This window comes from Trypanosoma cruzi, genomic scaffold, assembly GCF_000209065.1.
Source record: "Trypanosoma cruzi strain CL Brener 1047053516625 genomic scaffold, whole genome shotgun sequence".
NCBI classification, from domain to species: domain Eukaryota; phylum Euglenozoa; class Kinetoplastea; order Trypanosomatida; family Trypanosomatidae; genus Trypanosoma; species Trypanosoma cruzi.
Genome location: NW_001849324.1, coordinates 49521 through 65277, shown reverse-complemented (window position 1 = coordinate 65277; position 15757 = coordinate 49521). Strand labels below are relative to the sequence as shown.

Sequence of the window (15757 nt, the reverse complement as noted above, 5' to 3'; positions counted from 1 at the left end):
CGCCCACCCGCACATGGCCAGCCGCAGCATGGTGAGGAATGTTACCGGTGTGCGTGACAGGGCGCTGTCGGTGGTGGTGAACTCGACGAATGCCGCGATGGCCGCGAGGGAGCACTACGACTGCGATGACATTTATGGCATGGAGCTACAAGATCAAAAAGGGGACGGGAGTACGCTGGAGTCGCACTGGTCACAGCGCCACGCGAAGGATGAGTTGATGGCACCGATTGGGGGCGCCGGCTACTACACGGAGCTGACGCTGGCTGCATTTGCTGACCTGGGCTACTTCAAGGTGAACTGGAAGTTGGCGGAGCCGATGGGTTGGGGCAAGAAGTCGGGCTGCGAGCTGCTGCAGAAGAGGTGCTCCGAACTGAACCTGAGTAAATATTCCCACATGTTCTGCAACAGAGACGATGGTGTCGAACGCTGCGCGTCGGATCGTTATTCCCGCGGTTTTTGTCGGCGGAGCATCATTGAATTCTCAAAACAGCACTCAATGGACAGTTGCCCCATCATTGATCCCGCGATGGACGTGATGGACCTTGAGGCTGCTTTTAAGAAGGAAGAATATTTCTCTGCGAGACCCTGGGATAAGCCCTCTTCGTGGTGTCTGGACACGCTTCCCACCAACACGACAGATGCAAGGTACCCGAAGGAGACGTATCTGAGTGCTGCCATGCATGCGGAACTGAGGTGTCTTGGCGGGCAGGTGTATCTGAAAGATCCCAAAAATCGTTACGTCGATTGGTTCCCATGCACAGACGGGACGCCGATTACATGGGACACACCACCCTACGATAAGGAAAACGTCATTTGTCCTGAGTACGCGGAGGTGTGCACGATATCCGCCACCGGCGGCAGTGTCGTTCCCGTGGTTTCATGGGACGACGAGGAGAGGGTGTGGGGCAGGACGGTACGCCCGGAATTCTTGAGACAAAGTTCACCAGAGGCGCCCGTCCCTGTTGCAGAGAGTATTGGGTCCGGCCGTGGCACCGAATCGCAGGATGCTGACTCAGCTGCTCTTCAGTCGAAGCCATTGCCACAGGGAGACGCCGAGGCTGCCGTGGCGCAACACGACCACCAAGCGGGAAACAATACCAGCACTCCAACAGGCAGTGAGAGGGAAGCAGCACCGGCCGCCTCTGGCGATAACAACAATTCGCCTACGGCCGCTGTTGCAGGAGCAGGCGAATTTGAGACAACGCACAGCGAGGATTTCTTCACTACGGAAGTGGAAAGCCCGATGGGGGAGGAAGAACAATCCGCGCCGGAGGAGGGAGCAAACCCAACAACCCTGCAGTCAAGGGAGACCACTGGAGATGGGGATGCGCAGCCAGTACAAGAGAGCATGGCGTCTCTGGCTGGAAGTGAGGGATTGCTGCCCAAACAAAGCGAGGCCCCTGTTCCAGAAAATAACCACTCCGAATCCGGGAGCGGCGCGAGCCAAGAGGACCGCCTTGCCCTGCTCAACGACGCGAAACTGATGCTGCATGATTGGAATGTCGACAGCACTGCGCGTGTGTGCGTGTCTCGGGTGTCGATGCTTCTTCTTCTGGGGCTGTGTGGAGCTGTGGCAGCCTTGTGAGGCAACGAGTGTGGAATTGCGACTCCCGACGGAGAATAAGTGCCGCTTTTCTTGCGGTTTTTGATGTTTTTCTTTAATGTTTTTTTTCTTTTCTAAAAAATCTTTTTTCACTTTTTCAGTTTTTTTTTGGTGTTTTTTCGAATACTCAGTTTCTTTTTTTTTTAATGGTCGTTTGCTACAATCCGTTGTGAGTGACGTGTTTCCGACTTTTGTTTCCCTTTTGTTGCCCACTCGCGGTGCCGGCGTCACTGCTGCGCTTCCGGCGGACTGCACAAAACGAGGAGTGGGGAGCAGGCCGGATGCCGCATGGAATGTGAGGGATGTTGTGTGGGCTGGTGGGAGGGTACAATTCCTTTTTTTGTTTTCTTTTTTGTTGTGCAGGGAATATGCATACGCCCCCGATCTTCTTGTGCTGCATGGCACATGGAATTCCTGCCGAATCAATTTTTTTTTCGTGTTTAAATGTTTTCATTTTTTTTTTTACGCCCCTATTCTCTCTTTTTTTTTTTTTTTTGCTTTTTTGGGGCAATCACTAAGGAAGTGATTTTTTTCTTTTCTACTCTTCCCTCTTTAATTGTTTCTGCTGCACTCTTCCTGCGAGGGGTGCCGTGTGTTTCCCGCCCAACTGCTCCACTCGCACACCCACCGACACGCTCACGACGACGGCCCTGTGCGCCTCGCCTGCCGCACGCATGAGGAGGGGCCGCGACGAACGGCGCGCTGAGGGAGCCGTGACGTGTGGGCGTGCGACGAGGGCCTGTGGGGCGGAGCACACATTTCTCCCCTCTTGTTTTGTTTTTTCTTTGCGGCCGGGGCGGGCAGACACCCGCAGCGCTACACACACAGCCACGCCCTGCCGCCGTGTTTTCTTTTTTTTTTTGCTGCGCTCACTCTCCCGATGGAGTGACGCGACTCCCGTCATGTCTGCGTGCTTCTCTCAGTCCCCACACACACGAGTGACTGTGCTCTGCGGGCCGCACTCACGCACCAATAAAAGGACTGAGGGGAGCAGCAACACGCAGATGACCCCGTGAAATATAAACGATGTGCGGAAACGCAGAGGGTCAGACGGCTGAAAGACATGCAACCATCTTTTCAATTTTGTTTTGCGGGCAAAATATGCAGACAATTTCTGGAGCAACATGTTAGTTGGGTGCACCTTTGTGTGTGTGGGTTTTTCTTTTTTTCTCTTTCTTCTTATTTGTGTGTGGCCGTAATAGAGGACGACTTTTTTCAATTTTTTTTTTTATTATCTTTTTTATTTTTCTTTTTTTATCTTTTCTTGTTTTCTTTTTTCTTTCCAGAGCGTGAGGTGTGGAATGAAGATGATTTTTTTTTAAAATTTAATAATTTTTTAATGAATTGCCGCTGCTTTGTCTGCAGTGCAATATCATGAGCTTGAGCAGTCCTGTTATTTCTGCCATGCACTTCTGCTGTACAGTTTTTTTTGTGCGTCTCTCCACATACTCTGGTCGCTGTTTTTTTTTTGTTTTGTGTTTCTGCAGGCACACACAACCACATGCACGCACATTGCAGTGGATTTGGATGCTTCTTTTTTAGTGCGTTCTGGCGGCTGGCGCCTCCTTCTGTGGGCATGAAGCGAGGGGAGGAGAGGGAGCGCGCGGCGAGTCACTCTTCCTGCAGGCGTGATGCACCACCTATGACCGCTTTGAGTCGGATATCAAATTCCATTGTGGGTGGAATGGCTGGAAATTTTGTTGCCGCGTCATGGATGGATGAGGAATCGCTTCTGCGTGTGGCTCTTTGGGTGATTGCTCGCTAGGTGTGCGCTGTGTGTGCCGGCAGCGGGCTGTGGCCGTATCCCGTTGTCCGTGGGACTGAACTGGAGGCGGTGATGGCGGTGGGTCACTTCTTCTCCTCGTCCATTGGTGGGTGGCTGCTGGCGGTGTGTGCCTCCCTTTTGTGGAGGGCCGAATCCTCTCGTCCGCGGACTGGCAGCACTGCGATGGTGTTTGTGATGGCTGGTGTGGAGTTGCCGGCCAGGGCGAGGGCCGTGGCGGTGCTTTTCCCGCGACTGGTGTTTGTTCCTTCCGTGTGTTTGTGCTGCTTCTTGCTTTTCCCCTGTTATCTTCTCCTCCTTTGTTACTGCGTGGAGTGGCCGCATGCTCACGGGCCATGTGGATTGTGAGTGCGTCTTGACGGCATCCATTCATTTCTCTCCGCCTGTCTGTCTGTCATTCCTGTTGGGTGTGGGGCGTGTTGCACCGCGTGAGGGCTGGCCCGCACACACCGACGGCCCGCCGTGACTTGCCGTGTTGCTGCTCTTTTCTGTGGGCGATGGTTCTCCGTGCTGTCCCTTCCGGATTGTCTTGTGTCCCTCTCTTTGCGTGGGTGCTCCGCTCTAACCCCCGCCGACGTGTCTGATGTATTGCCACTGTTGCTGTTCTCTCCACTTATTGAGCACAGACACGCTAGGAAAGAAGGAAAACAAACGCGAATCGCTACTGTGAAATTCAAAGGCACTGAAAGGACCAACACCGCCCACACACACAAACACATATTTATATGCTCTCACGTGTTGCTGCAGTCATGGCACCCCGCACACACTACCGTCGCCGTGTGACCGGATCCAGCGGCAGGAGGAGGGAAGGAAGAGAGAGTGAGCTGCGGAGGCCCAACATGTCCCGGCGTGTGTTTGCTTCCGCGGTGCTGCTTCTCCTCGTCGTTATGATGTTGTGCTGCAGTGGTGGGGCTTCGAACGCCGTGACGAGTAATTCGGGGAATGCGCAATTGCCTCATACGGTCGTTCTATTTGTGCCGCAGAAGACGCAGATGCTGCGGAAAGATGGAACGTCTCAAGGGACGAAGCGGGATGCATTTGTTTCACCCTCTCTCGTCAGCGCTGGTGGAGTAATTGCTGCTTTTGCCGAGGGTCACATGGAAACCGAATATCAAGGTGCTCCATTAGGTAAGCCGTCTTCTGATGTTGTTGCGGGGTACATCGACTCTGCGTGGGAATGGCCCACTCTTGTTGAAAAGGTCAAAAAGGAAGAATGGAGGGCACACACTGTGCTTGGTAAAGCGGAGGGAAATGAGGGTTTGGATGTTGTGCTCCGCCCCACAACCACCATGAAGGGCAATAAGGTGTTTCTTCTTGCGGGAGGCTTTGATGTGCACAATGAAAGTGGTGGGAACTGGAAATGGGGCAAATTTGAGCTGAAACTGGTTGTGGGTGATGTCGCGAATCCCACGGGTGGCAAGCTGAGTGAACGGATCGAATGGGGCCCAATCAGGTCTCCATTGAGCGGGAGTACTATGACTGCTCACCAAGGTAACTTGAAGGAGTTTGTTGCCGCTGGTGGCTCAGGTGTTCTGATGGAGGATGGCACCATTGTGTTTCCACTGATGGCGAAGAGCGGAAATGGTGACTTTTACTCCATGATCATTTACTCGAAGGAAGACGGCGAAAAATGGTCGCTCTCAACAGGCGTTTCCCCTGCGAAATGCTTTGCACCCCGCATCACCGAGTGGGAGGGATCACTTCTCATGATTGTTGACTGCGAGGACGAACAGAGGGTGTACGAGTCGCGTGACATGGGGACAGCGTGGACGGAGGCCATCGGGACGCTTCCAGGCGTGTGGGTCAACTCACAATCAAGTTTTCGGGATCTGAACTTGCACGTGGATGCCCTCATCACCGCGACCATTGAGGGCAGGAAGGTCATGCTGTACACTCAGAGAGGGAACTTCTCGAGGGAGGAGGAGGCCAATGCGCTCTACCTTTGGGTCACGGACAACAACCGTACGTTTTCTGTTGGACCGGTTGGCTTGGATGCTGCTGCGAATTGGATGCTCGCCAGCACCCTGCTGTACTCGGATGGCAATCTGCATCTTTTACGACGGAGGGGCGATTATGAAGGCAGGGCCATTTCACTTTCCCACTTGGCGGAGGAGCTGAATAAAATCAAGTTTGTCCTGAAGACCTGGGCGCAAAAGGACGTTTTCTTCTCCGGGTTGTATATACCCACGGCGGGTCTGGTGGCGGTATTGTCCGATGCGGCCAGCGATGACACGTGGAACGACGAGTACCTTTGCCTGAATGCAACGGTGAAAAACGCCACGAAGGTCGATGATGGGTTGAAATTGACGGAGCCTGGCTCCGGGGCAATGTGGCCTGTGAACACTTGGGCTAATAATGTGCGTCATGTATCCTTGAGCCACAACTTCACACTTGTGGCGTCGGTGACAATCGAAGAGGCTCCGACTGCAGACGCTCCTCTACTGGGTGCGATGTTGGGGGAAACTAATTCCTCTCATACCATGGGAATCCTTTATACGGCGGATAAAAAGTGGGTGACGATATTCGAATACGAGAAGAAACCAAAAAGTGGCACTTGGGAGCTTAAGAAAGAATACCAAGTGGCACTCATGCTGCAAGGCAACAAGAGCTCCGTGTACGTTGATGGCAAGTCGCTGGGGGAGGAAGAATTGCCGTTAACAGGTGAGACACCACTTGAGCTTGTAACCTTTTGCTTTGGCGCGTGCGGTGGGCACGAACAAGAATCCCATGCGACGGTGACAAACGTCTTGCTGTACAACCGCCCACTGAATCCCACTGAGATGACTGCAATCAAGGAAAGGATACCCGTTCCAAAGAGAGCTCCGGAATCACAAGCGGGAGGTGTTCCTCAAACCATCGCATCTGCTGTGTCTGGCCCAGAGAAAAATTCAGCAGCTCCAGCGGTGCCCATGAAATTGGACTCCCATGCAGTTGAAGAAGTGAGTGAGGGTGGAGCGGCAAAGAAGAATACCTCTCGGACTGAGGATGTGCAATTCTTTGTGCCAGAGGTGAGCTTGAATTCTGCTGGGAGCGGACTGCTGCCGCTGCTGCTTCTGCTGGGGCTGTGGGGTTTTGCGGCTGCGTGAGGAGTGTGCGGCCTCAGTGTGGAGCACTTGTGCCATTCCCTGCAGGACACTCACACACACCGCTAGGAATAAAATTTACTACGCAGAGAATAATTTGTTTTTGTTTTCTTTTAATGTTTCCCATTTTCCCCTTGCTGCTTTGGGGCAACCATTGTAAGCGTTTTTTTTCCGGCTCTTAATTTTCTTTTCTGTTAGGAGTATAATTTCTCATGTTTTTTTATGTCTGTTTTTAATCATTTTTGTTTGCTTTAAAAAAATTTTTTTTTTGTTTCTTTTTTTTTCTCCACTCTCCATTCTCTTTTTTTTGGGGCAATCACTGTGGACGTTTTTCCTTTTCTACTCTTCCCTCTTTAATTGGTTTTTCCGCACTCTTCCTGCGAGGGGTGCCGTGTGTTTCCGCCCAACTGCTCCACCCGCACACCCACCGACACGCTCATGACGACGGCCCTGTGCGCCTCGCCTGCTGCACGCATGAGGAGGGGCCGCGACGAACGGCGCGCTGCGGGAGCCGTGACGTGTGGGCGTGCGACGAGGGCCTGTGGGGCGGAGCACACATTTCTTTCCCTCTTGTTTTGTTTTCTTTTTTTTTTTTCTTTTTTTTTTGCTGCGCTCACTCTCCCGATGGAGTGACGCGACTGCCGTCATGTCTGCGTGCTTCTCTCAGTCCCCCCACACACACGAGTGACTGTGCTCTGCGGGCCGCACTCACGCACCAATAAAAGGACTGAGGGGAGCAGCAACACGCCGATGACCCATGAAATATAAACGATGTGCGGACACACGGAGGGTCGGACGGTTGAAAGAGATGTAAATATCTAATTTTTAATGTGCAGGCAAAATATGCAGACAATTTCTGGAGCAACATGTTAGTTGGGTGCGCCTTTGTGTGTGATGGGGTTTTTTTTTTCTCTTTTTTATTATTTGGGTGTAGCCGTAATAGAGGACGACATTTTTTCATTTTTTTCAAAAATTTTTTTTTTTTTCAAAGTGTCATGGGTGGAAAGGTGAAGATGAATTTTTTTTTAAATTTAATAATTTTTTTATGAATTGCCGCTGCTTTGGTCTGCAGTGCAGTATCATGAGTTTGAGCAGTCTTTTTTCTTTATTTCTGCCATGCACCTCTTCTGTACATTTTTGTTTGTGCGTCCCTCCACATGCTCTGCTCCTGCTTTTACTTCTTTGCCTCGTGTTTCTGCAGGCACACACAACCACATGCACGCACAAGATGCACATTGCAGTGGATTTGGATGCTTCTTTTGTGGCGTGTGCTGGCGGTTGCGGGCGGCTGCTGCTTCCTTTAGTGGGCATGAAGCGAGGGGAGGAGAGGGAGCGCGCACCGCGAGTCACTCTTCCTGCGGGTGTGATGCGCGCGATGGGCTGCGACTGCTGTGGAGGGCCGCATCCCTTTAGGTGTGCGCTTCTCCGCCGTTGTGCCGTGCGCTTGCGCATGTCATTTGTTATGCGCGTGCGTGCTGGGCATGTTTTTCCGGAGCGTTGGGCGGCCACCACCATTCTTTTGCGGCTTGTGTGAGTGGGCACGTGCGGATGAGGGTCAGGGCGCATGGAATGAGGGAATGGCTTGAGGAAAGGGGAATTTGATTTGGAGGGTGTTTGGACCGGATTCATTTGGCTGCGGTGGCCACATGCACGACGGATGTGTTTCCGCATAATGGGGGAGGATGCGACAGGATTTTCCGAAGTGGCCCGTCAATGCAACTTGGGTTTCATAGCACTGGGGCACAGTGGTCTTCCTGCAATGGCTGGTGACGGCCTCTAGTGGACCGGTGTATTTATGCTGCTGCTGCTGCTCGAGGAGGCGTAGAAGCGCGATTTGAGGTGAGCGGCGGAGGGGCCACACATCCCGCAGTGACGGTCGTCGTTGGCCCAGCGGGTGCCTCTGAAGGTTTTGTTGGATGCAACGTCCTTATGCCCGTCTCTGGATGGCGACATCCCTGATGCAGCCAACGAACGGGGCTGGGAGCGACGGTGAGACGCAAGCACGTGTGGATGTTTGGAGCGGCCGGCGCACCGCACGCTGAGAGCATGGCGCGGTGAGGGCCGGACCCAGAAAAGGGACACCGCGTGGGACGTCAATCTTCACTGCAGCGACCGCCACCGAATTCGGATTTGCTCGCACCTTCTGCGGTCCCTCTTCCTCCCCTCACTTCCGTGCCGAGGACTGTGCCGCGGGATCCAGCAGCGCGATGTTTGGCCGCAGGAACATGGCCCGAACAAATGATTTGTGGGAGGGGGATGTGCACTGCGACGAGAAGGAAGAAAATGCTGCGAGACGACCACCACGACAGGACCGGAGTGAAGTTGTGTTTTGTCCACTTGCGCGAGGGCGGCCTGCCACCTGGTCGGTTGGGAGGATTATTATTTTTGCGTCGTTGCGCTCTCTTTTTATTCCGCTGCGTTTTCATGCGGATCTGCGAAGGGAGATTTGCAAGAAGTTCCTGCGAGGCGTCCGTGCCGTCGTCGGAAAAGCGGAATCCCCCTGAAAAACGCTACTTTATAAATTTGTTTTGGGCGGGGAGTTCCTGTCGATTCACTGCGACTTTGTTTTGCGGATTTGATGCGTGTGTTTCCGAGCGGTTCGGTCTGCGTCCCCGGCCCACGCGGATGCGGTGTGCGCGTCGACGTGAAGGTGCCTGCCAGCCGTTTTATTGCCTCCCCCGCTGTGGCTGCCGCCGCTGCCTTCTTCCCTTCCTGAGGTCCTGCGGCTTCTTGACAAGATGTTTTGGGGAAGTCGTTGCCGCTCTTGTCGTCGATGGTATTTTGATTGTGGTATCGTGGTCAGAAGACATTGAACGAGAGGGTTTGCTGCCCTCTTGTTTTATTTGCCCTCTCTGCCTGACGGCCAGTTCCACACAAGCGTGCTCCTCGGCACCCCAGTTGGTGCTGGCGGGTTGCTCACAGTTGTCGCTGGCAATCGCATGCGCCAACTCTTCTCTGCTCCTTTTCAGTGTCGCATTTTTTTATTGATTGACGGACGCCGTTCTGTCCGGCGTGCTACTTTGATTGGATTGTGTGGGACTGCTCGCCAACGCCATCGGAGAAAGCAGGCCGACATTTCCGCATATTTAATTCCATCTTGCGCGCACGTATTTTTTTTTTACGTTTTATTGATGTGCACTCAAACAGCGAGGAGTCCGGAACTATGCGTGCGTGGAATTCTTCCTGCCATGTGAGCTGCGGGCATCACCGAGGGGCTGCCACTTGACTCCGCAGAGTTGTTGTGTCTCTTTGCGGGGTTGGCAGGGAAATTCCATGCAGCCTGCTACTTCTGGTGTGTTTTTAAATGTTGTCACTCCATGCGAATAATTTGCTTCAGCGAGTGAGGGTGTTGGTTGGGTTTGTGTGCACTCTGATTGTGCTTGCTATTTTGTGCGGGCACGCAACACTTGAGTGGTGGTAAAATGGAGCGGGGCGATGCGTGGCTGCGTCTCGCCCATTGTTCACTGCACGATGGTGTGGTGCACATTGTGGTGTTGACTCTGCGATGTGACTGCGGTCCCCTGCGCGGCAATGGTGGTGGGTGGAGGAGAGTGTTGGCCCGCGGCGGGACGGTGGGATCGTGCCTCCTTTTCTCTTTTTTCCTTCCCTTTTGTGAATGTGTGCACTTATTTTTGGTGTCGGTGATGGGGCAAACAGACAGAAAAAGTAAATAAAACAGAATAAAAAAGGGCGATGATGTGGCGGTGTTTTTGCCGGTTGCACGCCTCGTGTTGCTGCGGGGGCGGTGGGCCTTGACTGCTTCACCGACAGGCGTTGCAGTGCGGCTGCATGGCGCACCGACCACCCTGCCGTGCGAGCGCCACGCCCAACGCCATTGGGACTGCGGGAGGAAACAGCCGCGACTGTCCTTTGGAGCCAGCGGCGCCTGCATGCCGCAGTTGGGCGGTGCGAGTGGGATGCTTCACCGCACGGGTGTTGTGATGGCACCTTGCAGCGGCTCTTGTGATGGTTCCGACGCTGCAGCTCGACATGTGGTGGAGAGTAAAGTGTGGCCGCAGTGGACCATGAGCAGCACCAACATGAGGCTGAGTGATTTCCTTTGGAATTATGTTGGCGGCAGGGCGGCTGTTGGTGAAAGACTACAATGTGACGATGGAGGTGTTTGTTCAGGAGCCGGATGATTACATACAAGACCAGCGGCCTCTTGAAGAAATTCTTAACTTAACTGCGCACCAAGCGCTGGAGGCCATTACTAGGCCTCTTCACGAAGGTGTGCTCTCTCTCTCGGGCAACGTAGGGACTATGAAAGAAAAGCATACGATCACTCCTCTTGCAAGAAGAAAACCAAACGGAGTGCTTACGCAGGAACCGACAGAAGCGAGGCGGGAGGCAGAGGAAAGGCTAAGACGAACGCAAGAAATGAAATTTGCCATTTCCACTAATATCGAAGAGGTGCTGTTTAAGGGAAGAGTTCGCGTCAACGAAATGAGGCTGAACGACTTTCTTACGAGGGAACTGGACGGCAGGGGCGTTGTGGACACCAATCGGGATGCCATGCTGGAGGAGTTTTTTAGGGACCCCACGAGGTATATCCGTGATAAAGGAGCGTTGAACGAAATGCAGGCATCAGGTCATTATTTGGGTATGAAGCGAGCTGTGAAGGGTGAAGTGATCTTCGATGAGGATACACGCAGGCTATGCGATAAGGGTGTCAACAATCTACCGGGGTGGTCATTGGCTGCTGCGGAGGTAAAAGCAGCTGTTCATAACTCCACCAAACATTTCTTGGATGCAGCTGCCGAGGAGGCGAGGAACCCAACGACGACGAGCGCACCGGAGAAACTGGAGGGATGCTACGAGTCTGTGCACAATGCGAGGTGGAGCCATGCGGTGGAACTTCCGGACGACGCTGAGCGAAAGAAAACGGGGACTGGAATGGGGGTGCATGAGGGGAAATCAGAACAGTCATGGTCGTACAAGAAAGCTGACGACGCTATCGAAAAGGATGACGCTGTGCAGCAATGTGGTGCAGCACCTCCCGTGTTGATGGTGCTTGCCTCGGAGAAGGGATGGCCGCACTCGTGGCATACGATACAGGATCTTCCTAAGGACGTTTTTGTGATCTGTGAGGTGGAGCGAGTATGGCAGATCGTCAAGGGCGATGTAACCGCGTGGTTCAGCAGTCACCGTGGGACCCACTTTAAGCCTGGGCGGCGTGTGTTGATTGGGACGCCCGGGATCGGGAATTCGATGGCTGCCGGCTCGTACCTCCTCTACCAGCTGCTGCACTGCGATGCCACGAAACTCCAAGTGGTAGTCCACTGTTTTGGTGGACGAGATGCGTACGTGTCTGACAAGACCAGCAGGACGGTGACAAGATGCGGCGATGAGGACATGTGCATCTCGGAGTTGAGACGTTTGAGGGGGCATGGGGGGAATGTGTATATTATCTACGATGTGGCAAAGGAGGGAACGCCGCCACCGAGACATTTTGCGCCTACTTCTGGATGGGGCATGATTGTGGTGCCTTCCCCAAACGTAGCCAACTATGATGAGTGGGAGAAGCAACTGCAAGCCGCGCGAATCATCGTGAATTGCCCCGACGAGGTGGATGTGAAGGCGGTGTGCGCCTGGATGACGCGTGGCGGGGCTAAAGAGAAACAAGCGGAATGCTGGAAAGAGGCCAAAAAACACATGTATCTTTTGGGACTGATTCCACGTCATGTCTTTGATGAGGAGGCGTTTAATGGACGCTGTGGAGCGGTGAAGTTTGCATTGCAATCGATCAACGAGGTAACTGTGAAAGAGTGCTTTTCACGGGGAGGTGAGTCGCCATGGTATTCTGAGGATCCGTCCCACAGGCTTGTGAAAGTTGTTCGGGAAATATACGCAGGCGGTGTGACCCTTTTCAATGCACTGCTGTCTGCTTGCCTCGAGGAACGGACATTGGAACGCCTCCCAAGTGTAGCAGAATAAAATAGCTTTTTGAGGCTGATGTTGGCGTCGAAGGATAATATTTTGCCCATATTTTTTGGATGGTTTGCTTTGAAATCGTTCACGGAGAGTGCCTTTGTCAAGGCAATGGCGACGAAACTCACGGAGTTTGAGCCGCCAACAGGACGTCAAGCAAAGCCCTGCGTCTTGAAGTTGGCCCTGAATTGCATCCCAAGGGAGATGAGGGTTTGCTGCCGAGTGAATATGAAAAACCGATCCGTAAAATAAAGTACGGGGTGCTGCACAAACCGTGGGCCACAAACCTTCCGCTGGTGGACGGCTGTTTCTTTGTGGAGTCAAATCCAATGACGCTGGTTGGGCTGCGGATGATTCCGGCGGGTGGGCACCACACCACCGCCAGCACTGTGGGGCCGTTCACTGAGTGCCTGGCGGCATATTGTAATGGTTGGGAGGAGTTATCCCGAGACATGTCGTGGGATATTATGTATACAACACTTAGGCAGCACGCCGATGGATGACTGGCGGAGACGTCATGTCGATAATTCCAATAGTGTGTGCGACGATAAAAACCATGAGATAGCGGCGTTCTGTAGGAAAAGGGTGCGCCAGTACCAAGTGTCAATACCATCCGTAGGTATTAGAGGAGACGAGGCTTTCCGAAGTGAGGAATAACCGCAGAGATACAAAAACAATTAGGGAGGGAAAGGGGTGCTTTGGTTTTTGGTATGAAATACTAGGAGTTGTTCCATATGTTTTTGGATAGTTTTGTGTGTATACGGTGCGTAATCGGAGAATTGCTCTTTCATGAGAGAATCATTGCGGCCAGCGGTGTCGCAGTACTACCGCATTTTCAATTTTCTTTTCTTCTATTGTGTTCGAAGGCCCATCACTAACAGAAGCATCCTTAAGGGATGGACGAAGAATAATTTCTATTGAGGAAATGGTGCACTCCTTGTGACCGTATGGAATGAGGCGCCGCATACCATTGAGTGCTGATGGCATCCACAGGCGTTCGGGCCACCCGCGTCGTGCCGGAGCAAATTGCAGCACTTTGAGGTCCGGGACACGTGTTACCGCGGTACTGGCAATACGGTTTGTCTGGGAAAACACGCGTAAAACAACAGAAGCACATTTGTGAGTGCTGCGGCAAATTGGCGCCTATGCTCTTTTTATTGAGAATGAACAATGAGGTGGTGCGCCATGCGTCTGCTGCTTGCAATCCCATAGGCACGTGTTTAAAATGGAGCCCGTTGTTTTCCGAAAAAAGCTCCGTGCGGCAACGCGACAGAGGAACACGGTTGGCGGTGGCAGGAGTTCTTCCCGGAACGGCAATGGACTGCAGGGTTCCCAGAGTCGGTCGCTCGCCGAGGCGGGGACGGCGCTCAGGGATTGCCCCGAGGCTGCTTCTTAATGCCGTTGTGATTGTTGACGGCAAATTGTTGATTAGAGAGAGTGTGTGATACCGTGTAATTTCTCTCAGTGGCACTTGTTGGAGTGATGCATGTGTGTTTGCCTCACAGCTGTGGTGTTATGGATCTTTATTTTACGTTATTTGATGGTGCGACAGTGAACAGAGACGTGATACAACCATGAGCCGCACAGGCGGGACGGACACCGTTACATGAGCCTGTGGAGGATCTGAGCAAATCCAAGTGTACCATGCGGTTTGGGTCTACAAGGAAGGACGAAACAGTGGGTGGCTGAGGAGAGCTGCAATGCACGCGGCTGCAGAAGATGACATGCATTATTGAATTCCCTTTGACTGCCACTTTGGGTGCTTTTTCTCGGGGCCGTGAATTCTTCCTAATTTACTTGGAGGTGCTTGATGACACCAGTTGTGGAGGGCGTTTTCCTCCATACGAGGATGGCGCACGGGAGGCAAGGAAGAAGGAGAGCGACGCCTTGCCCAAAGGAGCAGCTGCTGGAAAGCTGATGAGACTCGGGATTATTTGCACTGTCAGCTGTATGTCCTTCACAGGATGTTCCTTGAGGCGTTCATTGGCCCGAGTGTGAGGCGCACGCACCGCAGTAACAGTGTCATTTCTTCTCCGTTGCACGAATGAGAAGGCGCACATCAGGCGTGGCAGGTGACGTCCCCTGCGAGCTCTTCTCCCGCCTCTTCTGTTTCACATCTTGGCATTATCCGCATTTGAGCACCGCTCACATTGGCTGCCCTCTGTGACACGAGAGCCGCCTGTATTCCCTTCATTGCATTGCAGAGTCGTGGGTAGGGCTAGAGGCTGTGTTGAGGAGCCGTGTGGCTTCTGCGAGCATGCCCTCTGCTTTTCATAGGTGTTGAATTTTGGATTACCGAAACGCACCTTGGGTGCTTGCGTTAGAGGCACACTTGAATGATAAGCAGACGTGTTTGTGGAGGTGAAGGAGGGCCACGCCATTTGGAGGAGGAAGAGCGAATTGGTGTGTAGGTGTGTCTGTGGCCCATATGTGGTGCCCGACTGGTGCTTCACGTTGTGTGGTGCTGTTATCATTTGCATCCACAGAGAATGGCAGTGGGTGCTGCTTTTCCAAACTCTCTTACTGTTTCTGTGTGTTGCGTGTGTGTGGACATGGCTTTTCTTCCGTGCCGTGCATTTGTCGTATACGGTGCAGATGCTACTTTTGAAATATTTGATGATTTGCGGCATTTTTTGGACTGTTCTTTGATCTGTACCGCCGAATGACAGTTGGACTGGAGGCGTTACATTTCCTTCACTGTGATCACGTGCGATGTGTGTTTATGGGAGGCCTCTCAGGGAAGCGCTAGCCAAAATTCTTGTGAAGCCCATGTCTGGTGCCATACTTTTTATTGACGCGGAATGTGTTGGCGTTTTGCATGCAATCTTCTGTGCATTCTTGCCGTGGTGCTCCCCATGCATGGACCATGGAGACGACTGGCTGAGGATCGTCAATGGGCTTCTTGTTGAGCCGAGGGGAGCATACTGCCTTGTTTACTCATTGAGAGCCCGGGCGTCACATATGATGCATGTGGCAGGCGGAACCTCGTGCATGGCAGAAGGAGGAGACGAGGAGCTGATTGTTTGATTGTTGGCGACGAGTCCTGCCTCACTGCTTGGAGGGGGCTGTTGTTGACTGGGACAACCTATTTTGTGTGTCCAGATTCTGCTTGGACCGAGTGGCGTGGTGCCGTGTTGGTGTGTGCGGCATCGTCATGCTGGGCGACTGCGTGACGTTTACGGACTGTGTGCTTGTGGGATGGTGAATGTGGCGGGAGGCGTGTCTGAGGAGAGTCTGCGAAAGGAGGAGTGGCATGCGTTTGGCGGAGCTGCTGTTCGAAGTGTAAGGGAAGAGGAAAAACATGTGATTTCTGACGCGTCTGTAAGTGTGCCACGTCCACCGATGAGTTCTCAGGGA

The 15757-nt window shown here is 53.0% G+C and overlaps 2 protein-coding genes and 2 pseudogenes across 2 annotated transcripts, besides 12 other annotated features; all 4 read left to right on the top strand.

Moving 5' to 3' along the window:
* On the top strand, window positions 1-1003 carry Tc00.1047053508055.40 (annotated as a pseudogene; the record flags this gene model as incomplete).
* Window positions 1-7051: a sequence feature (areas not merged during assembly with more than two copies in the genome that could not be assigned to a particular haplotype).
* Window positions 2030-2107: a sequence feature (A-rich).
* Window positions 2823-2885: a sequence feature (A-rich).
* Window positions 2914-2944: a sequence feature (AT_rich).
* Window positions 4112-6472, top strand: Tc00.1047053508055.30 (trans-sialidase, putative; the record flags this gene model as incomplete). The annotated part of the gene is made up of 1 exon (XM_803303.1): window positions 4112-6472. One exon carries the CDS (start codon window positions 4112-4114, stop codon window positions 6470-6472), a length of 2361 nt encoding a protein of 786 aa, XP_808396.1.
* Window positions 6730-6778: a sequence feature (A-rich).
* Window positions 7043-7075: a microsatellite.
* Window positions 7052-12271: a sequence feature (areas merged during assembly that could not be assigned to a particular haplotype. This can correspond to areas where the two haplotypes were merged or to regions with more than two copies in the genome that were merged during assembly.).
* Window positions 7421-7455: a sequence feature (AT_rich).
* Window positions 7486-7516: a sequence feature (AT_rich).
* Window positions 8708-9457, top strand: Tc00.1047053508055.25 (uncharacterized protein; the record flags this gene model as incomplete). The annotated part of the gene is made up of 1 exon (XM_803304.1): window positions 8708-9457. The coding sequence occupies one exon, from the start codon at window positions 8708-8710 to the stop codon at window positions 9455-9457; it is 750 nt and encodes a 249-aa protein (XP_808397.1).
* Window positions 10733-13081, top strand: Tc00.1047053508055.20 (annotated as a pseudogene).
* Window positions 12272-12354: a sequence feature (areas merged during assembly that could not be assigned to a particular haplotype. This can correspond to areas where the two haplotypes were merged or to regions with more than two copies in the genome that were merged during assembly.).
* Window positions 12355-13444: a sequence feature (areas merged during assembly that could not be assigned to a particular haplotype. This can correspond to areas where the two haplotypes were merged or to regions with more than two copies in the genome that were merged during assembly.).
* Window positions 13445-15757: a sequence feature (areas merged during assembly that could not be assigned to a particular haplotype. This can correspond to areas where the two haplotypes were merged or to regions with more than two copies in the genome that were merged during assembly.).